The sequence below is a fragment of the Staurois parvus genome, unplaced genomic scaffold (assembly GCF_062004578.1).
Source record: "Staurois parvus isolate SC_StPar_1 unplaced genomic scaffold, SC_StPar_1.0 ptg001302l, whole genome shotgun sequence".
Classification (NCBI taxonomy): Eukaryota; Metazoa; Chordata; class Amphibia; order Anura; family Ranidae; genus Staurois; species Staurois parvus.
In genome coordinates, this window is record NW_028319098.1 from 6888826 (window position 1) to 6916020 (window position 27195).

At 39.4% G+C, this 27195-nt stretch overlaps 1 protein-coding gene across 3 annotated transcripts in view; it reads right to left on the reverse strand.

The window, feature by feature from the left end:
- The window catches only part of ZFHX4 (zinc finger homeobox 4), a 224080-nt gene that overhangs the window by 171074 nt on the left and 25811 nt on the right, over positions 1-27195 (reverse strand). For all 3 annotated transcript variants that reach the window (XM_089661017.1, XM_089661019.1, XM_089661018.1), the window contains 2 exons: positions 20094-22705; positions 17238-17740 (listed from right to left, as the gene is read on the reverse strand). In XM_089661017.1, the coding sequence (XP_089517143.1) occupies positions 17238-17740; positions 20094-22659 (3069 nt within the window). In that variant the 5' untranslated portion in view covers positions 22660-22705. The remainder of the gene's footprint in view (positions 1-17237; positions 17741-20093; positions 22706-27195) is intronic.

A 27195-nucleotide genomic window follows, 5' to 3' on the forward strand; every position in this document is an offset into this window, starting at 1 on the left:
TTTCCCTTTTGTGACCAGCTCAAATATGTGCAATCAGAAAAAAAGTTTCCAGAAAATGGGGTATGTAGCTATACAAGTTTAGTGTCAGTTGGAAATAGGATAACCTAGATACATCCTGATTTCAGGCACTTACAAAGTAATTACAGACATTGATAGACCTAATCTTAGGAGTGTGAAAAAACTTTAAGAATTAATGCTACAAATTCAAAATAGAGCATGGCTCTATTTTGGCTGCATTCGTATATGACCTCTATAAGGAGGCCCAAAGGTTAGAAAGGAGATGCACCTTTAGTTGCTTTCACATCTCTCTCTTTGTGCTCTGACGTAAAAAAATTGTATTCTTCATTTTATGTATGACTGTCTATAAACATGCTAAGCTATAACAATGCTATTAAACATAACACATGATTACAAAAGCAAAAACTCTTGACTTGAGGGCATGGCTCCCTTTTGAACAAAAGCCAACCTTTGAGTTCTTTTATTCTTAAGTGCCCCTATAAAGAGGAAGCCCAGTAATAGCTATCAGCCTCAGACAGGGATTGATGATATGCAAACTCCCAGCAGTGAAGCAAGGATGATTTCCATGTCATCAGCATCCTGTGATGGCTGAACATGCTGTGCATCATTCTACAGCATGCATCTTATCTGTGCAATTGGGCTTATGTCTGTGCACATAATTGACAGCTTTGCTTTTTATGGACGCTTGTAACACCAAGGTTTGGCTAACAACCTGCAATTTGCAGCCATGCGCTATTATAAAGCGGGCGTTTTATGGAGTTGCTGCTTAATCATGAAAACAAATAATTGGGAAGCGATGCATATGGAGTACCAGGACCCCAGTGTGTTTCACAGAGATTCTGGTATTAGCATGCACGTAAATAAATGTGGCAAGACCCCATTATGCAGTAGGTCAGGGCTGACAGGTGGCTAACTCTGCATGTAAAAAATCCAAATTATTCTAAAGACAGTTTCTTAATAACCTTTAGTTTTTAATATTTATTCTACGATTTATTTTCATCTAAGATTATATATTTTTGTGTTACATACCCCTTGAAATTTTCCACATTTTGCCATGTTATTAAATGTATTTTATTGGGATTTTATGTGATAGACCAACACAAAGTGGAACATAATTGTGAAGTGGAAGGAAGATGAGAAATGTTTTCCAAAATTGTTTACAAATAAATATCTGAAAAGTGTGGAGTGCATTTGTATTCAGCCCCCCTGAAGTCAATACTTTGTAGAACCACCTTTCGCTGCAATTATAGCTGCAAGTCTTTGGGGATGTCTCTACCAGCTTTGCACATCAAGAGAGTGACATTTTTGCCCATTGTTCTTTGCAAAATAGCTCAAGCTCTGTCAGATTGGATGAAGAGAGTCTATGAACAGCAATTTTCAGGTCTTGACAGATTCTCAATGGGATTTAGGTCTGGGCTTTGACTGGGCCATTCTAACACATGAATATGCTTTGACCTAAACCATTCCATTGTACCTTTGACTGTATGTTTAGGGTCATTGTCCTGCTGGATGGTGAACCTCTGCTCCAGTCTGAAGTCTATTGCAGACTCCAACAGGTTTTCCTCCAGGATTGCCCTGTATTTGGTTCCATCCATCTTTCTAACTCTAACTAGCTTCACTGTTCCTGCTGAAGAAAAGCATTCCCACAACATGATGCTGCCACCACCTTGTTTCACATTGGGGATGGTGTGTTCAGGGTGATGTGCAGTGTTAGTTTTCCGCCACACAGTGTTTTTATTTTAGGCCAAAAAGTTCAATTTTGGTCTCATCAGACCAGAGCACCTTCTTCTACATGTTTGCTGTATCCCCCACATGGCTTCTCGCAAACTGCAAATGGGACTTCTTATGGCTTTCTTTCAACAATGTCTTTCTTTTTTGCCACTGTTCCATAAAGGCCAGATTTGTGGAGTGCACGACTAATAGTTGTCCTGTGGACAGATTCTCCCACCTGAGCTGTGGATCTCTGCAGCTCCTCCAGAGTTACCATGGGCCTCTTGTCTGCTTTTCTGATTAATGCTCTCCTTCCCTGGCTTGTCAGTTTAGGTGGATGGCCATGTCTTGTTAGGTTTGCAGTTGTGCCATACTCTTTCCATTTTCAGATGATGGATTGAACAGTACTCCGTGAGATGTTCAAAGCTTGGGATATTTTTTTATAACCTAACCCTGCTTTAAACTTCTCTACTTTCCCTGTCAGGTGTGTTCCTTGGCCTTCATGATGCTGTTTGTTCACTAATGATCTCTAACAAACCTCTGAGGGCTTCACAGAACAGCTGTATTTATACTGAGATTAAATTACACACAGGTAGACTATTTACTAATTAGGTGATTTCTGAAGGCAATTGGCTCCACTAGATTTTAGTTAGGGGTATCAGAGTAAAGAGGGCTGAATACAAATGCACGCCACACTTTTCAGATATTTATTTGTAAAAAAATTTTAACACCATTTATCATTTTCCTTCCACTTCACAATTATGTGCCACTTTGTGTTGGTCTATCACATAAAATCCCAATAAAATACATTTACATTTTTGGTTGTAACATGACAAAATGTGGAAAATTTCAAGGGGTATGAATACTTTTTCAAGGCACTGTATACATATACATTATGTGCAGCTTCCAACACTAAAAATGGACAGATTATTATTATTATACAGTATTTATAAAGCGCCAATAGTTCGCTCAGCGCTGTACATTACAGAGGGGGACAGAACATGTGACAGAACAATACCAATACAATGCAAAACATGAGGGGATTGAGGGCCCTGCTCTTTCGAGCTTACAATCTAGGAGATTTTCAACCGTGTTTCATTATAACATAAAAACTAATTTATAAACAAAGAATCACACAAAGAAATACCCCAAGGTGCATGTCACCCAGGAACTTGAGGCCATTGGAATCTTTTCTCTAACTGCAGTCAGATGAGCTGCTGAAACATGTTTTCTCTGCTCAGGTGTTTACTAGGAAAACATTTTTATAAGATAGGGGTCAAGGTAGGTATGCAGATATGCACCATGGGCAAGAGATATTCCAGTACATAGTTACTAATATTTGCTTATTATACACTATATGCTTTTGTTGGGGATACTGGTGTTGCTTCTGAGATACAGCTAATTAATAATTTAGGAATTAGTTTTAGGATTGGGATGAACACGAGCCTGAAGCCTCTTTGAAGTCTGGTGAGCAGCTAAAAAATTGGCCACATTTCGCCAGTTCGTCTGCACGAAACTATGGATCTGTGATTTTATGTCAGTAGCATTGCCACTGCAAAATATCCAATCCCTGACTGGCTAGTGTTTGCAATCAAACCAGATGCCTCCTGATGTAAATACATCATCATTCACGTGGTCCATGGATGTGGATCCTTGTGAATCACAATGATCTGCTGCCAAAAATGCTCACTCATTCTACAGCAACAAAGTAACAGATCCTTAGCCAAATGCCGTATGTCAACTAACTGACCAGGATCCAGGGTGTCAAAATCATACACTGCTAAAAAAAATTAAAGGAACACTTTGAAAACACATCAGATCTCAATGGGGAAAAATATCATGCTGGATATCTATACTGATATGGACTGGGTAATGTGTTAGGAACATAAGGATGCCCCATCGTTTGATGGAAATGAAAATTAACAACCTACAGAGGACTGAATTCAAAGACACCCCGAAAATCAAAGTGAAAAAATGATGCAACAGGCTAGTCCATTTTGCTGAAATTTCATTGCAAAATGAATTTCAAAATACATTTCAAAATGGTACTCAGTAGTTTGTATGGCCCCCACGTGCTTGTATGCATGCCTGACAACGTCGGGGCATGCTCCTAAGGAGACGACAGATGGTGTCCTGGGGTATTTTCTTCCAGATCTGGACCAGGGCATCACTGAGCTCCTGGACAGTCTGAGGTGCAACCTGGCATCGTCGGATGGACCGAAACATGATATCCCAGAGGTGCTCTATTAGATTTAGGCCAGGCGAGTGTGGGGGATATTCAATGGTATCAATTCCTTCATCCTCCAAGAACTACCTGCATACCCTTGCCACATGAGGCCAGGCATTGTCGTGCACCAGGAGGAACCCAAGACCCACTGCACCAGCATAGGGTCTGACAATGGGTCCAAGGATTTCATCCCGATACCTAACAGCAATCAGGGTGCCATTGTCTAGCCTTTAGAGGTCTGTGCATCCCTCCATGGATATGCCTCCCCAGACCATCACTGATCCATCACCAAAACGGTCATGCAGAACAGTTACAGGCAGCATAATGTTCTCCATGACTTCTCCAGACCCTTTCATGTTTGTCACATGTGCTCAGAGTGAACTTGTTGTGATCTGTGAAAAGCACAGGGCACCAGTGGCGGACCTGGTAATTCTGGTGTTCAGTGGAAAATGCCAATCGAGCTCTATGGTGCCAGGCAATGAGCACAGGGCCCACTAGAGGACGTCGGGCCCTCTCTCCTACAGTAACTGCCTGTCTCCTGGAATATCCTCCATGCTGCTGAGACTGTGCTGGGAGACATAGCAAACCTTCTGGCAATGGGACGTATTGATGCACTATCCTGGAGGAGTTGGACTGCCTGTGCAACCTCTGTAGGGTCCAGGTATCGCCTCATGCTACCAGTAGCGACACTGACCCTAGCCAAATGCAAAACCAGTAAAAAACAGTCAGAAAAGATGAGTAGGGAAAAAAAAATGTCAGTGGCCTCCACCTGTAAAACAATTCCTGGTTTGGAGGTCGTTTCATTGTTGCCCATCTAGTGCACCTGTTGTTAATTTCATTAACACCAAAGTAGCTGAAACTGATTGACAACCCCCTCTGCTATTTAACTGACCAGTCAAGATCCCTGGCAACTGTCTGTAACCAAAACATGCCATTTTTAAAGTACTTCATCATACTCTTCCCTAACTTCCCATGCAGCTTTAAGACATCCCTCAAGCAAGTTATTTGAAGGATTTGTATATTTTCAATGTTGCCCTTTAAGCCACAGTAAAAAATACCTCTGCTGCTGAACTGTATTTTTTATAGTTTACCTCTGCTCAGTTCACTCATTCCTATTAATAAGTATTAACAGACAAAAACAAAATTGGTTGCATCTTACAAAGAAATTCTTTAAACTCCTAGAAAAATACCAACATTTCATCATATAATAAGTAAAGTAAATAAAGTATAGTATACTAAGTAAAGTAAGACAGCTAGTTCACAGACCTTATGGGATAGGCTGATTTTGTCAATAGCTATACACACAAGCCGACTCTTATCTATAACAGGCAAAGGTGGTCATTAATGGGCAGGTACTTTTCAGAAACAATGGAAAGTCAGATATTTTCCTATCCTAAGGCAGGCAATGCTTTAGGCGATTTTCTTTCTCGTGTTGATGGGGGAATCTCTCTCACAGAGCTATTGTGTTCTCCTGGTGGTGGGGCACAGAAAGCTGTCCCTGTCAAAAGAGCACAGTGTTTGCTGCTAGCGACTTTAGCTATTGGCAATAATCGCATGCTAAAAATCCAACATGCTGGTTGTACCCAAATTAATCGATGGATCGACTTGGGTACAATTAGCCTGCCCTTAGATTAATCGAATCTTTGCTGTTCCCTGCTGAACTGCCCAAGATTCAATCTATCTATGGACGGCTTAAGTAAAATTGTCTCACTCAGCATGGATAAGATCCTATTTTCAACTAAGCTGATGAACCGTTGTGTGCAGAAAGGTTCCTTCCCATAGTAAATGAAACAATTGATGCTAGGTCAGGCCGAGGTTTTCCAAAATGTCATAAAACCTTTAATATAGGTCATTAGTGCTTTCAGGATTGGTCAGCACAAGTTATAGTATGCTGTGATGGCTTAAATCTATTGCACTGCTTGCTTTTATTAGGCCTCGCCTGGCCAGCATAAAGCCGATCAGATAGAACTTTTATAAATAATTACAGTAAGACAGATCTGCATTATCTATGACTTTTAACAAATACTTTTGTATGCATTGCAACTAGAGAAACACAGTAAGTCCCCTTCCCTTGTGATGCCTAACCAGTTAAGCCATCTGGCTACAATAGCTAAATGTATTTGTTAGTAACCCCTAACCAAGCCAATACTTGTCTTTAAAGACATGCTTTAAATGTATGTAACCTTTTTATATGATTGGCTACCAGGGTTCCTTTTATTATGCTTATTTCCCTACCAGGTCATGTGTGTCAGAAATACAGAAAATAACATTTTTGTTTATCTCCCTGCATAGGTTTTATTTTATTCCATCTAAACAAATTATTTGAATGCCATTAGGCAAAACATGCTGTGGTTGCTTAGCTGTAGAGACCTATTCCAATTTCCATCCTCACAATGATTTTTATGCAAATAAGGCCCGCACAATCTCCTGACCTCTTTTACCATCATAATGGGACAATGACAGGTCAATAATTGCAACCATACATATCTGGAATATATTTTTTTTATTTTAAATAATAATGTTGGCAGAGCCTCAAAGGAATAAGCTACAAGTCTGCATTAATTCCAAACTAATCAGCCTATCATCACATAGAGTACAGAATAATGTAAAAACCAAAGACCCGATCCATCTAGCTTACTTTTAATGAAGATTTTTTTTTTTCACTTTAGGTGTGTGTGTGTATATATAGATATATCTATCTATCTATCTATCTATCTATCTATCTATATATATATATATATATATATTTATTTATTTTTTGCACCAATAGGTTGTCAGGTGATCATTGTCAAAGGACACCAGCTGGGAATTGATGCGTTTAGCTCTTGACACCTTTATTGTTTTGTGGCTGTTTAGATCAGCTTTGGCGCAGCAAGAGTATAGCACATAGATATGAAATGTGCACATTTATACATATTTTTATGTGCACCTTGTGGTAACCCAAAACTTAGTAGGACATAGATCTATACTAGCTAGTCCTTAAGGGGTTTGAAGTATGCGACAATGTATTTAGCCTCTCAATAGCTTGAACCAGCCAAACACAGGTTGAACTGTGCCATACAAACGATGCTTCTACAATGTAAAAAAACTTTCATATTCCTGATTTGTGTCTGTGGTACCATGTACTTGTATGAAAATGTATCCTGCCCTCTTTGTATTGGGTCCTTTGTATGAAATCCCTGGTGTTCCTGCTAGTGCCTCTGCTTTCCTATTAAAACTGTCCACACTAAGCAGGAGAGCACACTGTGGTCAGTTCTCTAGATATGTTGGGAACTCAGTGGGGTTATTTACTAAAGCGGGCAGTGCAAAATTAGGCTCACTTCTGCATAGAAACCAATCAGCTTCTAACCTCAGCTTGTTCAATTACACTTTGGCAGTAATACCTGGCAGCTGAAGTGAGCCTGATTTTGCACTTTCCAGCTTTAGTAAATAAACCCCAGTGTGCTCTCCTCCAACGATCAGACTTGCCCTGACACCCCCACCCCCCCACTTTCCTGCACAGCCTTTCACTGGGAAGATCAGTCCACTGCCGTTTCTCATCCCCCAGCCCTTATATAGCTGAGATCAGAGGGAATGTGATCAATTATAAAGTAGGGGAAAAAAAGGTATTTATAATTTTATTTTATATCTATACACATTGCTATACATTTCTACTTTAAACTAAATGGGTTGTCAGGGATTATGTATACTTTAAATTTAAATATACATCTAACTGTAAAATTTGAAGATTCTTTGTAGGAAGCAGTCTATGTTTTAATCTGTTTGTTCCCCTACGATTTCAGTTAAGATATATACATGCTATCATCTAAAATTAACTTGAAAGTACGAATGAAAGAGTTTAAAAGGGGTACAATTTTATTACATCATTTTTCTCTGTGTTATTTGAGGGTTAAAACATCTGTAGATAATGCCATGCAGACATGGTAGACAGAGCATGTTGTTGTCAATTACTTTGGATAAGAGTATCAGAAGACTAACTGACAGGGCTCATTGCATGAATATTGACAAATAAGTGCCTAAAAATCTCCAATGATGATTATAAAAAATGAATTAGATAAAATTTACTCAGAATATATATATATATATATATATATATATATATATATATATATATGCTAATCCAGTTGCTCTGGCATCAAATTGGTATACTTAATGGAGTAACATCACACACATCTGAAGAACAGATGCTGCATGGAATTTAAATTTCTTGCATCAAATACAAGCTAGTAAGCTGACCATGAAAATTGCTGGCCTTAAGTGACCCAAGATTACACCATCAATCAATTCCTCTCAAACCTCTCCTGCTTGCATTGCACTGTTTGCTCTATTGCTTAATGCGTGTGATAATATTTCTTCTGTGTGAACATCCCTAACTAATTGGAGGCTGAGAACAATAATGATACAGCATATGTAATATATATTTCATGATGATTTTTTTCCTTAATTGACTTAGGCTTTCATTTGCTGAATGCAATTTGGTATTTCCATTCTATAGGGTTTAAGGTATATGTAGAATCAGGAAAGAAGGATGGAATATGTACCCTTACAGTACTTTGTCTTAAGTGCAACTCAGAATGCACCCTTTACATAGCGATGCTTGGGTTAACTGAAATGGAAGACAATGTAGAAACAAGACTCCAAACCTCCATGCCTTATAGGTGTTGGGCTATGAATCATGATTAACATGATCAGGGCATTTTCTTGGCTTTTGTAACATGATAGTCATGGCCACAATGATAACATCAAAATGCTGAAATTCACTGCAGTCCCCTCAGCAGCAATGATATAGGCACAATTCTAAGAGGTAGTATAGGCCTTTTGTAAACTTCTGTCCTCAACCACTGCAAGGATCAGTTAATTAGACCTATCATTCATTATAGGGTGAGACAAAAGATGCCTGAAATTCTATAACCAGCAATGACATAATATAATGTCTCATAGGTATTAAGGACATAGAAACTAAAAAACGGAATTTAAACTCCTGTGACATGCGTTGTCTATACAACATTATTAGTAGAGTGTCATGATTTTTCTTTTTATTGAAAGAAGAAGTAATTAGTGGAAACCAACTCTACTTTTCTCTTCCTTTACTGGTTGCCCATAGTCACCTATCAACCTTCCAGAAAGAATGGACTGCATAAGGAGAAATTTGAAAAAGGCATACTGAACACAATGCCATATTGGGCAGATTATGTATTCAATAGGCTCATTCTGTCTTAGAAGCCTAAAGCAGTATTACACCCTGGTCGCACTGGGTGCGACTTGGAATGCGATTTTCAGGCCATACGACCTGAAAATCGTATGCCAAGTCGCACCCTATTGTGCACAACTAGATGGGTCATATCAGTTTGGTTCCAACTTGGTCGGAGTCGCACCAATTTCTAAAGTAGCACATGCACTACTTTTAGTGCGATTTGTATAGATATCTGTGTCAGATGTCTTGCAAATCACACCTGAAATCGGCATGTCATCCGACTTTGAAATCATGCAACTTCACTATAAGTCGCACGATTTCAAAGTCAGGCTTGATGTGACCAGGGTGTTAAACCCAGAAACAAAAATGTTGTATATTGCAGCTTACCAATCCTTAGATGTGGTGGCTGCATTAGTTTTCTTTTCGTAGACTTTTTCTTTATTTATACCTGGTGATCCAGCCAGTAACACACTTCCTGTCTGAGGGTGTCTCCAGTGTGCCTGAAGGAGCAACAGAGACACCTTTGGACATTAGCATTCTCAATCTGGAGAGAGGGTAGTGTTAGATAAACTAGCAGATTTGGATAGGCTTGAATAACGAACTAAAGCCAAACTCCAGCTAACATTTTTTAAGCAGTACAGTTTTGTTTATAAATAAATAAAGGTTTTACATTAAAAAAAAAATAAAACCTGATCAGTGTAAGCACCCCTGTCAGTGGTAAATGGTTTATCTCAACCCTCTAACTGCCATTTTTCCTGGACAGCTTGGTCTGTTAAAGGAAAATGAAAGATAACAGACATACTGACCAGAACAACAGGGGAAAGACAATAAACAGAAAAAAAGCCTCTAAGAATTGGTAAGCTGCAATATAATACATTTTTTGTTTTGGGGTTTAATACTGCTTTAAATTCCTAGGAGAAAGGAAGACACCAGTTTTTTGGTGTTTGCTGTATGGCAGTGGTGGGCAAGCTGCGGCCCTCCAGCTGTTGTGGAACTATATTTCCCATGAGATATTGCAAGACTGACAATTACAATCATGACTCCCAGAGGCACAGACATGATGGGACTTGAAGTTCTGCAACAGCTGGAGGGCAGCAGGTTGCCCACCCCTGCTGTATGCAATAGCACTACATTTGCAGGGTGTCGTTTAGCAAAGCATTTTTCAAGATTAAAGCCCAACACCAGCCAAAACATATGTTTTGGGTTTAGTTATATCAAGGAAGGCTTATAGTGTTTGTCTGGTTTTTACTGCTGTCTATATCTCCCTCTGGGGAGATTTCTCCTTGCTTCCTATACTGGTAACCAAACTGGAAGTGAGAAGATCTTCTCACAGACAGCATTAAAAACCTGACTGCACCACTCTCTTATTCTTTTTACAACAGATGACAATAAAATAAGAAAAATATATATTGTCTATACTATTTGCTGATCATGGCTTAGGCCATATCATAGGGCTTATCCCTCGAAACGCGTCAGTTGCACCTGACCTGATGGTGATGCGTCTGTTTGCGATTAGTTTATGACACGCTTGTGTTTTTTATCCTTCTGTGAGTATTTTGATTCACAGTTTTTATTCAATAAGCAGTTTTACAGTAATGGACCAGGCTGGTCCATTATGTTTCTTCATATCAGAGTTGTGCATAACAAAATGAAGTCGGAAACACTTTTGCAGGCAGGAACAAGACTGAGCTCACGTTCCAGGGCAAAGCAAGTTTATGGCTATGTCATCACTGCTTTTATTAAGGAGTTTTATTAGCTTAGAGAACAGGATGTTTAAATATATTTCATAAACCAATTTCCCTTTAGTTGCTACACAGTAAAGTGGTCTAGCACATATGTCTTACATCATACTTGAAAAACCATGTAGCAAGGTTGAGGTAGTCCAATAGGCTAGCAGTATTCTATCCATGGAACATCTAGTCAATAAACTGAATGATTTGCAAAGTACATTCCTAAGTGTAAGTCTAAGGCTGACTCTGAACTGAGTAGAAAAAAATGCCTGTATGGTATTTGTTTGCTCCTTCAATCATCATTGCTAACAGACATGGGGTATTCAGGTATTTAAGTCCATATGGAAAGGCCATCAGCTCTGGGCTTCTGGGTTCCGTGCCAGAAAAACTTATCCACATGCTTTCTACCCCTGAACATAAAAGCAAAAGGTGTTGTTCTGCTCTAATACAGAAATAATTTTACTAGCATACGTCTAATGTTAAAACTGCCCCGATACTGCCAAAGGCATTAAAACGCCATCTGTGAAACAGATTTTTTATTAAAAAGATCATTTTAATGTTAAGCATCTGGGCAGATGATGCTTTTCAGCTGACCTTTCACCTACCACCTACTTTAACCCATTATGGTTCTTGCACTTAACTATTCTGTCTGTTTCAGATTATCTGCTTAGATTAAGCTGGCAACACTAGCGTGAAACTGCTCCATGAAAATAAATGTAGAAAAGACAATGAATCTTCAAGCTTCTCAGTATGTAATGAGTCTGTACAAACTCTTGAGAGAGTATAAAAAAAAAAAAATCACATTACAGTGGCAACTTGATCACCCACAAGAACTGAATATGAATCTTTTTTCTGTATCTGCAGAAAGCTTACAACGTAACGGAGTCTGGCCCAAGAATTGAGCCTCCTCAACCTATGGCTCACAAGGGTTAATGTCTAGCTCTACATGCGTATTTTTCCTGGAATGCAGAATATGGTTAATACATTTCTGAGCAGCAAAATTACATTTCTGCAGTGTTCTTAATTGGATACATTTTTCAAGGTAGGATTCACTATTCAGCCTTTGAAACGCACAGAAAGTACTATGTTATTAAAAAATATTCTGCATAGCTTTAGGACAAGACGAATATGAGCAAACGCATTAAAAAAAAAAAACAACAGTACAGGGAGGAGCAAGAAAGATATCATTGGATATTTGAGGAGAAAAACTTTTTGGCTGATATTACTGTGCAATGTTGACAGTATGCTATAATGATATTTTACGGTGAGAAGTCTGCTGCAACTCAGTTTTTAGGGCTAGATTCACATCTACACATTGTTCATAAGCACAGTACTCTGTATGGTGTGTTGTGGTGCCATTCATTTCAAATGGAACCCAGACACAAAAGTATGATATAAACAACACACTACAATACACATACCATGAAATGTGGTACCTTGCGGTAGAACTTTGCATCAGACCTTGTTTTTACAGCATTGTGGTGTGCTGGCAGCCCATTCAAAATGGGGAGGGGAGGGGGGTATATCAAACCATACTAAGTAACAGTTTTTAAATTAGGATATTTGGCATCTCTTACATAGCCACATGTACATAACAAATATACATATGACAGGCCGAAGAGAAGGGCATACTGTGTCCATATTACTCTGGAGGCATTTCTACCTTGTTGTAAATGCCCGTCTGACAGATGGCCCTTCAGGGAAAACACTTTAAAGTGGAACTACACTGTATCTGAGCACCACAAACCAAAAATGCTATTTCATTCATTTTTACTATTCAAAGCAGACTCCCCCATCCACCCATGTCTCCATGCTTTATTTTCACTTTGAAAACCAACCCCTTAGCATTTCTTGCAGTGGCCACCTTGAGTAAGGCCAGATGATTCATGCTGCATTTACTTCCTGGAATCCATCTGCCCTTAACTCAGGCATGCATGCGGGAGGGTATGCTTAGCTGAAAAAGCCCTCCTCCCCTCCTGAAGACTCCTGGGTTATATGACATCATTTGCCAGGAAGAAACTGAAGAAATGTAACAAACAAGTCCCTTCAAGCAGAACACAATGATCACTGCTGGCAGCTTTAGCAGCCGGTAGCAATTGGATGCAAAAAACCGTCAGGCTGGTTGTACTGAAGTTGATTGAAGGATCAACTTTTGTGCAACCAGCCTACCGACAGATGGACCAAATCTCAGACACTCCCTGCTGAACCACCCAAAATTTGATCCATTTATGGCCGGGTTTAGCTGAATGGCAGACACAGGCCAAATATCATACAGCTCGCAGGTCTGCACAATGATAGTCTACACCTGGAAAACAGAGGTGTACATTGATAATTGATTGGCCTTTTCCCATTTTTTTTAAGTAACTGCCCCAAGCTTGACCAGAATTGAAAAAGTGCACCAAGCTTCCCTTTCAAAGGTGAACTAACCCTAAATATTAACATGTACATGCCTATAATATGCCAAAGCTGGACTACTACTGACTCCATAAGAGAACCTCAACAACAAAACACTGAGAATGCAGCCTTTTAAAACTGTATTTTATAATGGATTCACATGCAAACCAGATGGACTGAAATAATAACAAACTGGGTCTAACAGACAAAAATAGTGTCTGTAACAAATATTTGTAATTATCAGCAATTTAAAACAAATAAAAAAGAACATAGCAACACAAAATAATACAGAGAGTCGCAGTTACATATAAAAGAACACAAGAAGGTCAGCTGCTTACAGTGACCAATCAAGTTTCGTCTTGTAATTTATGAAAAAACACTAACTGGTTGCTAAAGGTAACTTGCTTCACCTTTACCCCACTCATCTTGTCTTCAATTTTTTTTCTTAATCAGGTTCTTCTTTGTGTGACTCAAATACACAAGTGTGACACGGTCTACTAACAGCAAACAGTTAAAAAGCAACTCAACTTGAGCATAATGAACTATTAGTTATTTGGCAGTGTAATCAAAGGTGACATTTAGGTAAAGGGTATAAGTTAAAATAACTTAAATATTTTTTTAGCTCCCCCTACACATCTTCTCAGATTACAGGCCTGCAAGCAGAGGAAGCTATGCTAGCTAGTTAAAGAGCAGCGTAACCCGTTGTTTGCTGGAGAATGTCACAAAAATCAAAACAAAAAAAATAGCAAAAAGTATGCTGTGTAATTCTGTGAAGTTTATGAATATCATGTATATTTTACACCTTCTGTAAGGATTTTGTATTTAATTGGCAAAAAAAAAAAAAAAATTTTAGTTTTAAGGCCTCATGCACATTTGAGATAAAAAAAAGCCTGTTTTCCAGGTGTTTGATGCCCCTTCATGTTAGCCTATGTGTCCATGCACACATAGGCTTTTAAAGGAGTTTGGAGGCAGAAAAAAAAATCACTTGTGCGTTCAGGGGAGGAGAGTTTTGGCTGAAAAATGCCAAAAAGCACATAAATGTATGTAAATTCACCTAAGCGCTAGGAATGTTTAATGAATGAGCGTTTATTAATTTCAGTGGCCAGAATAAATAATATTCTGGCCAATGAAATTAATAAACACCCAAGCACTTGACGCATCTAAATGCGCTTCCAAAAACACGGTTTAGGTGTGATTTTGAAGCTGCTTTTCTCCTGCCAGGATAAAAGCGTTTACAAAAGCTCCAGTGTGCGTAAGGCCTAACTAGTTTTGCGGTAATCTGACAATACAGAAATACTAAATCTACAATTTTTCATTCGTTTTAAAAAGTGCATTCGATTTTGGACTGTCATATTTCTCCTTGATTCACAACTGAGGACTCATGAGCATGGGTGCAGAGGGGTGTACACTACTACAACAGCAGCATATTTCTATGCCTGAGATTCATAGCTGTTTGTGTAGCCATGGAGAGCAGCGTGTTCAAATCAATGACAGATGTGTCAGATGTCACGGCTGCATGGATGCAACCACATGGTTACATACATAGAGGGATGGATGAGCGGTCATGGATATGAACTGTCTGCGTCCAGGACCGATCATCCATCCCTATGCATGTAACCACTCAGATGGTATCTTTCAGGTGTCTGCCAGCCTTGATTTGTACAGACTTCTGGCTGCGGCTGTAGACAAACTTGTGACACCCAAATACACTCCTTTTTGAATGTGTACACCCCTCTGCACCCATGTACATGAACTCTTAGTCAACAAGGTAGATTGTAAGCTCTAACGAGCCGGGCCCTCTGTTTCATCTTGTACCAAAGTGTATTGTAACTGTAATGTCTACCTTCATTTTGTAAAGCGCTGCACAAACTATTAGCGCTAAATAAATGCGCTATATAAATCCTGTATAATATTAATAATAATTCATCAGATTACTCTTGAAAAACATAACTAAAACAGAGTAGTTGGGATGTATGGGTTCTATTTTACCTGCATTTATATTTCTGTCAATCCACTTCTGAGATAGATACAGGCCTAGCAGACAGCATAGCCAGGCTGGAGACCTCATGTTTCCTTGCTACAATTAAGCAATAGAGCCAGATCACCTCCCTGCTAACAGCCGGTGATTGGACAAAGAAGGCACAGCAGCAAATCCATAATAACTGATCTCTCTGTTCACTCTGCCCTCTCCCCCTGTCAGAATACCTCTTGCCAGCCTTTCAATAAATATTTCATTATTTTATATATCTCTTGTAGCTTGGTTATATTTCTCCTAAGCTAGGATAAAGATGGCAGCCCCAGAGCATGCACCGTAAAAAACAATGGTTCCTTTTAAACACAAACTGTGATGTAAGTTGCAGATTTCGAAAAGCTGTGCTCAGATTTCTGTTACTACAGATCCTGCTGCACTACTTCATCTCGGTGTTATTTTCATGTATGCAAGTGAAAATTTGTAGCAGACAAGGCCATAATTATTGATTCTCATCTAATGCACTTGCTTTTGTGTTAGCACATCTCTAAATTGTTCTTTAATTGAACACTTGAATCCCAACCATCTATGTGATACCAGTGTGGCTTGATTTCCGCAACATTCAAAAATATATTAACTGATGTAACCGGAAAGACAGTCCTGTTGAGCCATAGCTTACTCTATTGTTGACAGCATTTTTTTTCTTGTGGATCATTTTCTACACGAGGTGATGTCTGTGCTGGGTTCAGACATGCATGATGAATACTATTGATTATTGATTGTACATGGGAGGTGAACTTGCTGGTAAACAGGGCAACATTAGGCAGCCATCAGCAGCCGGACTGACAGCAAATCATTTTACCAGTGGAGAGTTACTTAGCAGAGATGGGTGGGCTTATTGTACCTTAGGCAACCTCTGACAGGAATGCTTACAGGCTTCATATATCACATATCCACTAGCATTTCAGGGGCTTATTAGTGCAGGCCAAATCATCATACACTTGGTCTTCACTTGGAGTACAACTCCAGCTAAAATTGCTCAGTTGAGAAACAGGCAACAAAAAAAAATCTCTGCCCTTTCCACCTGTATCCAAAACTAAAAAACATTTTTTACTGGGGTTACACTTTAGTAAGACAAAAAGCAACACCTGATATTTGTCTAACTTCACATAATTACTCCTATTAAAAAGGTCTAAAAGGCAACTATTATAAAAATATACATCTTCTGAATTTAAGGAAGTATTTTGATGCCCCAGTGTTCAGCAGTGTGCCTTGAAAATCTTTTTTTTTTTTTTTTACAGGTAAAGATACATCTAAAACATCCAGTTGATGATCTGCTTCTTCTATTCTGCCAGTAAAAACAAAAACAATCTATCTTTGACACCTTGCATTAAGGTACACATTAAAATCATAAGTTGACTTTCAGCATTTTAAAACAGCATAATTTGAAAGAAACTGACAGACAGGGTTTTTCTTTTACTGTAAAGTGCATCTCTGGAAAAGCTCTATTGTTTATATAATGTTTTTCTTTTTATTATTATACAATTCTCATTAACTGGGATGGAGATGAGCATAGTGAATTAGAATTTTAAGCAGTTACTGGCTGAGACTTCTGGTCCTAACACATCCACACTAAGCTTGCATGAAACCCTATCATTATTAATGCTACTACATAACAGACTATGAACAACCACACAAAAAATCTAATAAAAACAGAAAGGACACAAAAAAACAAACCCACATAAAAATAGCAATAAAATACCTCACATACAGTAACAATGGCTGCAAATCATGTCAAATCCAACTCTGTACAGACACCCAAAGTATAGCATCATACATCAATATTCGTTATTGACTGTCTGTACTGCTCTAAACAGATGAAAAGTGAAATCTTATTGGCAGAAGTGGGCTACTGATCATTGCTGCTTATGGCATTGCTTCGTCCCAAAACAGTTTGTTAATTTGGTGGTATTTGTAACATATACATGCTCTTACCTTGTATAGCCGCAGGGCCGCCTCGTGCCTGTGATTGGTGGTGTGTAAGCGTAATTTATCCACACTGTTGGTGTAATAATCACAAGCATTGCACTTCAGATGCACCGGATTGCCAATTGCGATGCACTTCAGTCTCCACTCATTGCTTTTGCCCCCTTCTTTGATATGAGCCACCAGTTGGTACTTTTGCATATGTTTATCAGTTTTGCAGTGGAGCTGGAAGTTGGCTTTCAGCTGAGTGTTGTAGTTACAAAGCTTGCACTGGTAGATGTCTCCAATTACAGCCCTCCATTCCTCTTCAGGCAAAGACCGTTCATTGCTCACATGCACATTCAAGGCCTCCAGACTGTCAGAGGTGAATTTGTTGCAAACAGCACACTGGTAAAGCTTCAACGCTGGGTCACTGATATAAGGTGACAGCTCTCCTGTAGTAAGGAGGGACAGGTCATCACCCATTAGCTGACCACTGGCAAGCCGGATTTCAGGCGGCAGCTCATTATTTACTACGGAGAAAAGGGGGAAAATTGAAAAAAACGAACATGAAGACCAGAAAGCAAAGCACACACAATGGAATCCGTAAAATAAAGCCTCAACCAGGAATTTGCCTTCTCTGGAGCTTAAACTATAAAAAGCTGTAATAGGATTGAATCAGGATCAATTACAATCATCCCTTTCAACTTCTAAATTCCCTCATCAGATAGCTTTAATTACTCCTACTGGGCATGATGTCATTCAGGAATCTGAATTTTTAAAGCCAGCAAAGGTGATCAATAAAAAAAACAGGACTGCTCTATAAGGTCCCCTAATTCATTTACACGACACTAACTGTAGTTTCCTTAGGTAATCTACCTTTTTAAACACCCTATTGCATAATTTAAAAAATCTCACCATAAATCTTGCATGGTAATCACAATGACAGCACAATTTACATAGCAATTATTACCTAAAACATGAATCATACCAGTGAAATTACATGGATGGTGTTAACTAGAATAGACATTAAAACTAAAACAGCTAGAATTGGTCAGTCTACCCAAAACTCCAAAGGTAAAATCTGTTGTTTGAGCTCCTATTCAGTTGCAACCATTACAAGGTGATATCAATTTTACCACTGAAAGAGAAGTGAAGATGAGGGAGCAGAGCTGGGTACTATGGATGGGAAACTGGTCCCCAGGATATATAAATAACTGACACACAAATCAGATGTAAAGTCAGAATCTACCTACAACTGAAATGTCAGTACTGGGTGGATTGACCCTTTTGAAATATAGATCTATATTAACAATCTAACTACTGCTAGTTGTATCAACAAGCACTTTAAGAAAATCCAGGCATCCTAAGTACTGTAACTATTAAGCTGTATATATACACATTTAAAACATTCAGCTTCCCAACCCTTTAGAATCACGTTTTCTCTTCATTTACAGTATTTTCTGCATATGTTAGGGTTGCCACCAGGCTGGCTAGTTAAAATGAGACTTGTCAATGTTATTACAGAAATTAGGTAAGGCAGGTATTTTTACCACACACGGTGGCAACCCTAGAACATATGAATAGCCCAATTTGACATATCACAGTATTTGGCACTCCAGTGAAGCTGAATAAACCGGGAAACAAAAGCCATAATTTCAGGACTCTTCAGTTTGGCAGACATGATCATTGCATGTATTAATTTTAGGCCATGGGAGTTGACCTCGCCCAATGCATACTCTTGGTAGAACAGACTGTTAAAATACCTAATCAACATAAGAATACATGAAAAAAGGAAGTCTAAAGCATTGGTTGCATCTTAATGCCCATTTCAGGATTCTGGTAATTCTCTATCTTAATTATTAGTTTAACCACATTATATACATCAATAAATATGAAGCTTATGAAGCTTAAAAAGGATATCAGTTAAACAGTACATCTTTGATGCAGAGCTTGTAACTTTTATACATACCATAAAGCAGTGTGGCAGTTATGAAAGTGTATAACTTTTATCATGTTTAAGAGTTTCTCAACCACATTCTCAACCAAGAATAATTTTAATTGGTTGAATGGATATTATATGTTGTCCAATTACAGCCCTTACAATGGTTTGACATTTTATAAAAAATTGTATCAAAAGAAATCTAAATTATGTAAAAGCCTTAGGAATTGCTTGAGAACATAAACACAACTTGGGGGAATGAGGAATAAATTCGGGTGTGTGGTAAATACTTGCTATTATAAAGAGGAATAGAAGACGATGAAGCTGAGAAACTTTGGAGGGAATTTACTAAAACTGGAGAGTGCAAAATCTGCCAAACAACGTCTAACGTCAGCTTGTTCAATTAAGCTTTGACAAAAAACCTAGAAGCTGATTGCTTTCTATGAAGAGCTGCACCCGATTTTGCACACTCCAGTTTTAGTAACTCGAACGCTTTGTGTGGTACAATTTATAAATTATTATAAACAGAAACATATATGTCTTTTCAGTTATTAGAAAAATGCAGACTTTTAGAACTGGAGTTAAAGGCTACACAGTTTTATCACATATTTACAATTCAGTAGAGTGTAGGTATGATTATCAACAACGTTCAAATCCATGCTTGCTAACATGCATTCTGCTTACCAACCTTTACAGGTATTTTGTTTAAATAAAAATAGTTAAATCTATAAGAAAAGTATCACTGCTAAGGCATAAGGTTTACAGTGGTGTATGCCTCAGTAGTACTATCATGATTTGATAAACTAAATATTGTCTCTGCTGAATACCACACTGCAAGTACACAAGAGATGACTACACTTAAACTCAATCTGTCAGACAACAATACATATCATACATTAAAAAAGGGAATGCCTAAGGTGCAGCAGCAGAGAAGAAATACTGACCAAGTCCTGGAGCCAGTGCTGCAGCTGTGGCAGGGTCAAGCTGGAATGGATTTATCATCATCTGAGGGTCAGCTGGGTTTTCCAGTTTCATCCCAGTCAGGCCTATATTTTGGGCTAGGTAGTACTGATAAAGCTCTGCCTCAGCTGGTGCAAGGCCCAAGTGCAGATTGTGCTGGATCTGTTTCATGTTTTGCTGCAAAAGCATCATGTTGTGCATGTGCTTTTCACTGGTCATGTGAATACGTAGATTTCTTGCCACATTGGTTTCATAATCACACACCTCACAACGCCAGGTGGGTTTTTGTTTTGGTTTAGATGGAGATGGTGTCCCACAGCCACTGAGGCTTGTGTTGGGTGCTGGGGATGTATGGCCATAGACCTGCTCACCATTCCCATTCTGTATGTTCTGGACATTATTTAGGTGCTTGTCTGACTGCATATGAATACTGAGGTTGCCTTTGGTAGTTGTAGAGTAGTTACAAACCTCGCAACGGAAGGGTTTATAGCCACAAGTGTAACTTTCACCCCTGGCAAGCCGAGGGTGAGGCTGTCCAGTCTTACAATAAGCACAAGAGCCAGTTGACTCTGGGTGTTTCTCCTTCATATGGGCCTCTAAAGTCTGCTGATACTTATAGTGCCAGTTGCATTTGGGACATTTTAAAGTTTTACAAGAGTTTCTAGAATGCATCATTGTCATGTGGCCACCAAGCGACCTTGAGGACCCCAGAACTGTGTCACACTTTGGACACTCTATACCATTTCCTGGTGAACCCTCATCTGTGCCAAGAACCAAGCTGTGCTGGTGAGGAGTAGTAGAATGGTCTTCTTCTCCTCTAACGGTTTCATTTGGTGAAAGTGAAGTTGCACAGTCCTTACTGGCACTTGCATCCTCAAAGTTCTTGCCACCAATGTTAAAGCTACTGGTAACATTGCTATTAGTTAAAAGTACAGCAGTTTGCTTTTTCTTTTCTAAGTCATCGGACACCATAACCGAGGAGGAAGAGGTACCCTTTTCAATAAATTTTAGCACACTGGATGATAAAGGAGAAATGCTTTGGTTTAAGAGCGGGAAATCTTTGCTACCAATACTATCTGCTAGGTCACCTAAAACCTCCTCTTCGTCAAGTTCATTAGGATATGAATCTTCTTCTTCATCTACCCCTTCAGCAGGCTCACTTTTAATGGGTAACTCCCCATTAGGATGTGAGCTACTGTTCTCTCTTTGTCTTTCACAGTTGTTGTCTTGGTCTTTACTCTCCACTTGTTTATTGGAGTCAGACGATATGTGGCTGTGGGACACAGAGGTAACTGGGGTGTTTGGTTTTGGACTAGACACGCCCCCTAGGTTTGCTTCAGCCTTTGGCATTTGGTTGACCCCATGTAACTGCTCTGTTGTGCTGGCGGTACTTGCACTACCTTTCAAAAAAGCAAATCCCGCCTGCAAAGAGTCACCATTTTCAACATGAAAAGCACTCCATAAACCACGGAAAGTTGAATCGGGGCCTATAAGGTTGGTAGTAGAAAAATGGGGGAAAACAGAATTGGGTTTTTTTGGTTCCAGAAAGCTTATAAGAGGTTCTTTGTCCTTGCCAATCCCCTGTATTATGGCAGACACATATTTATTGTTGAGAAGCTTTTGCTCCTCCTCATTAAGGGTCATCCGATGATCATGCACAGCATGGGTTACAAATGACCTAATATAACCAAATGACAACTTGCACAAGAAACACATTAAAACAGGTTTCCTTTTCCCATCACTAACACAACCGTCAAATTTAGACAAGTCCACATTGTTTGGAACATCTTTGGACACACAGGAGTTTTTGGCTGAGCCATCACTGGTAAGATAGTCTTTGTCTCTCTTATGTCGGAGATCATAGACACGGAAACTGTGCAACACAGGACCAACTCCTGCTAATGCTGAGGTATTTGGGAAAGCCTGATCGGCTGTAAATGGTTTCCCGAGGGATGAAGCGATATGAAAAGTGTTGATGATCTGTGGGTAGAAAGACATAGACGCTGAAACAGACTGATCACTCTTCTCTCCAGCCGCAGTAAGCGAGTCCAGAAACATTGCTGTAGAAAAGAGTTTACTATTTGCTCCTTGTTGTGCATTCTGCCCACTATCTTTGGAGTCCTCAATTATATAAGCTGATCCATCAGGCTGGTAAACTATCTCCCCTAGTAAGTTCTCCACATCACTGTCCTCTAGCTCGCTTACTTCGCTATCATTGTCGTCCTTCAAGACAGGAAGGCGAGCGTTGGGGCAGTGGTGCTCCATGTATTTTTGTAAACTGGGGAACGCAGTGGCGCATTCGTTGCAGGGTATCTCTTTAGCTGAGGCGACCTGAGCGGCAACTGCATCCTCCACACCGAAACCCAGTAATATTTCACTCTTGCGCTCATCCGTTCTCAGGTTGTCATCTGAAGAGCTGTTTTCCCTGTCAGGTTCCATCCCTGCAACTTTTTCTGGCACCTCATTATCAAGTTGTGTCGCTCCACATAGCTTTGATGTGCTCTGCCCATTTTCTTGCCTTGAGATAGTAGGAGAGTCACAGGTTTCCATGGCAATTGCTACATGTGGATCTCATTTCATCCAGCCTGTCAGGGACCTGGATAAAGAAATTGAGAGAAATCAATTATGTTACTGATACCAGACATATCATCATTTATTACCAAATTAAACAAAAAAATAGAGCAAATATAAAATGGCTCTCATAATCTATTAGTTAAATCAACAAATATCATTGCATAAAGTTTTCATTAATAACAGTAAAGAGAATTAGATCAGAATTCAATATCCTTGGTTGTCACACTTTACTGCACTTTGCCCAATCTTTACACATTACATTATTTTATGAAATAAGGTTAAGTAACTGGCATCCTATGAAAAAAGTATGTCAATTCTGATGTCAAATTCAAAATAACATTGATAATCAGACCCAAGTTTTCATCTCATATTAGTCGATCAAAAAATTGGCAGAGACTGTGAAAAGTAAACCTTTACAATTGATAGTTTGCTTTGTATAATGCTAAAAGCCTAAAAAGCCAACTTGGCCACTATGTATGACACAGTTGGCTGCAAAATGTTGTTAGAATTTTTTTCTCCATAGAGACAAAGTGGGTGTTTAAAGTTTCTGTAGAGGGGGCGCATGCGCGGCCAGGGACGATGGCGGCTGTGTTTTAGCTGAGCTCCGCTCATCCCCGGCCAGCACGGACTCACCAGACACGCGCCACTGCCTCATACATAAACTAGGGTGAGTCACACTTACCTGTCACCTGGTCCGGCATCAGGGAGAGACCTTTATGGGGAAGATAGGGAGCTGGAAGCCCCCCTCCCCGTAGCCACAGGATTCGCGGCCCTCGCTGCTCCGGCGGTTCCTATCCAGGCCACAATCCCTGGCCTCCAGTATGGCCAGGAACCCAGGGAGAGATCTCAGCCCCCCGTTGGTCACGGAGGGTACTGCACCCTCATGTACTCCAGCTTCCATGCCTGCTGCTGCCCTGATCCAGCCCCAGATGGAGGACTCTGATCCCCAGCATATAACTGGGGGGGCAGTGGAATACTCTGCACCAGGGAATCATCCTCCCTCCACCCAGATATCTCAGCAGACCATTCCGTCTCCTTCCCTCACAATTTCAGCGTTAGATGACAAGTTGCAAATTTTTTTACGCAATATTACTGCATCCATATCCGCTGAAATTTGAAAGCTGGCATTGGATCTCAGAGGGGAAATAACTCAGATTGGAGATAGCACGGATAAATTGGAAAATGAGTTTGATGATTTGGTGCAATACGTTCATGTTCTGGAAGAGGATAACGCATATTTGAAGCATTCCATGTCCCAAATGCAGCTCCAGCAAGAGGATCTAGAAAACAGGGAACGGCGCCAAAATATCCGTATACGCGGTATGTTCGAATCTATTGCTGATACACAATTACAACGTCACCTTCTGTCCTTCTTTACCGCAACTGCTCCCTTGGTTCCAGAAGCAGATTGGCGTATGGACAGGGCTCATCGCTCCTTGGGCCCAAAACCTGTCGAAGGCACCAGACCACGCAACGTCATATTTCGCTTCCACTTTTTTCAAAGTAAAGTTTCTGTAGAACACCACATCCCAGTATGCCTTGCATGTCAGAGGCATGTTGGGCCTAGCATTTTTTTGCTGTCTATTTAATAACATAACACAAAGATCAGGGGTGTGTAGAAACATCAAACACACCTTAGAGTAAGCACACTACTAAACGCTGATTTCTGATTGGTTGCCATAGTTTATAGTAAAGCACCATGAACTCTGCCTTTACAAAAAGTCAAGGTGCACTTGCTTGTTGTTATTAAGACAACAGAACAGGTCAGATTTAATTTCTCTATTTCAATTGTATATAAATGTGTCTAGCAATAAAGGTCAGTTTGCAGAACGAAATCCAGAGTCATTTTCTTACAGTGCAGTAATCAAATCTAATCGTGTCATCTATGTCAGAAAGGGGAAATTATCAGATACATCAAACGATTTGCATAGATTGAAAATGAATCAAAATTAGTTTTGGTATGTGTGATGGCTAAAATGACAGTCTAATTGCTTCTGCATCAAGCATCACAAAGCTTGGTGTGTAATTTTAATCATTGATGAGTTACAGGTTAATTATGCTCAGGGAATGCAGGGAGATTTAAACCCTCTTTGAAATTATTTGATCACAAAGAGCATGACAGAGGAATCATTTTCTAATTAGTAAACACAGACATGTTTACCTTGGATAGGGAAGACTTTGCACAAACAACACTACCAATAGAACACAAGGCACTTAAAAAACGTATAACAATAAAATTATGGCTATTACTTATAACAACTAAAATGAATTTCACTGGCTTTCTCTACCAGGCACTGTGAAAATGAGACATGCAGAGTCACAGTGGCTTAAGCTGGCCACACATGGATCGAAATTTGGCCAGTTCAGCAGGGACCACCCAAATTTCAATCAATGCATGGGCGTTCCTGTTTATGAGAAGTCAGTATATCAACTGATTTCTCATGAACCGGCTTGTTGGAAAATTCTGCTTCGATCAGCACATGCAGCCAATTAGCTGCAGCACTGATTAGTGTGTTCTGACAGTGAGGGAGTTTACACCATCAGAATACAATGACACCACAGAGAGGATTCCTTCATCCAACTCGAATGTGTGGACTGAAAAATCAGTTCAGTTTTCTTGTTCAAGCAACTAGCTGAATGAAAAAACTGAACCATGTATGGCCAGTTTTAGTGTTTAGCAGGGCAGCATAGTGGATTAGCAATTCTGTTTTACAGCACTGGGGTCCAGATTAGGGCACTATCTGCATGGAGTATTCACTTTCTCCTTTGCCTTGTGTGAGTTTCCTCTTGGTACTTCCATTTTCCAAAGACATACTGACAAGTTAATTGACTCCTGTACAGAACTGGTGCTAGTATGATTTTCTACTAAGGGCCCCTAAGATGGCTGTCCCAACAGCAGATATAAGCGCTTTGAGTCCCCAGGGAGAAAAGCACTATAGAAAAATATATATTAATGAACTATTCTGTGTAATATCAAGTAATCTATAGCAACCAACTTAGATAAGTTTATTGAATCGGACGAGTGTTGAATACATTGGTTGCTATGAGTTACTACACTCTCTACCTTGCAATTAGTGTGTAAGCCTAACTTAGTTGATTGCTATGGACATGTCTGGTTTTTTTTGCCCTAGTATTCATATATCAATAATGAAATAGAAATTAAAGTATTGCAGAAAAAAACACTTGGAGCATTCCTATTTTTAGGCAGTGCTTAGAAAAAACCTATTTAGCATCCATTATTTTTACTGTTCAGGAAAGGTGATTAAAGGTGAATGCTATACAAAAAAGCAAACAAACCCCACCCCTATGGCTCATTTTCAGCTGATTTGCAGTTCATTAATGGGTTTCTAGCTAATGCCCATATCATAATACTAACACACTCAGCGCTAGCAGAATGTAAAGTCTTCTTGTCTGATAACTTGTAACATGCTGGCTATCTCAGTCAGGCTGGTGCCTCATGTGCATCTGATAACCTGGGCAAAAAGCAGAATGGATGGAGACTACAGCCTATGACCTCTTCGTTTTCTTGCCCAGCAGTAACAGAGAAGTCTGTTTGGGGGAGGAGCCAGCTACATACCTCAATGCTACCATCACAATACACGTAAGGTTTACCATTCAACTAATCTAACTAGCACTGTTGCCATAACAAACACCACCATAAATTATCCTCCCAGAATTAATCAAACACCCCCTAAACAATGACATCAGATTTTAGTCACAGTTGTATAAACACATGTGCACTTTGCTAAAAAATATATCTATAAAAAAATAAATACAATTTCTTTGAACTAATGGGAAGCGGGTTGTGGATAGGTGATGTATATTTGGGAAAGTCAGTCATCAGAAGAAAATATGACGTTTCTTATTTGGTGGTCTGATGAAAACACTAGATCTAAATAATTACAGAGGTTATTCCACAAACAAATGTTCCGTTTAATTAATACTGCTGTCGATTTGACTACTTTCTTGAGGTGTCAGTGCAGACAGCCCAGAAGGAAAACTTCATGCCTCGTAGCCTTAGCCCTCTTCACCAAGTTCTAGCAAAGTTGTGCTAGGATTGAAAAGTAAACAGTATAGCCTGCCACTGCAAACACTTAAAAGTCCTCTGGTGAATACAAAACAGGAGCATGAAAAAAGCAACAGCGATTAAAGAAACAGGCTTTGCTTTAGCATTAAACTTAAGGTACCCACACACAGAAATTATTGTTCCCTAAGAGGCAAACATTTGTACAACTTTTACTTCAAGCAATAGACCCATATATTGGGGATGACAGTAGACAGATTAAATTGACACAAAGAACAAGATGTTAACGGCTTCCAATTTCTTTCTACATATAAGCATTTCTACATTTATTTGGATACCTCCATAAACTGGCCTTGTCTGATGTTAACGAACTTTATTTCAACTGACAGGTCATCCATTATGATACTTTGATCTGACCTTTGTATACACTGTATGGTCATAGTCTTCACATCTTTTGTGTCCACCTAAGACTCTCTACAGTATAAAGT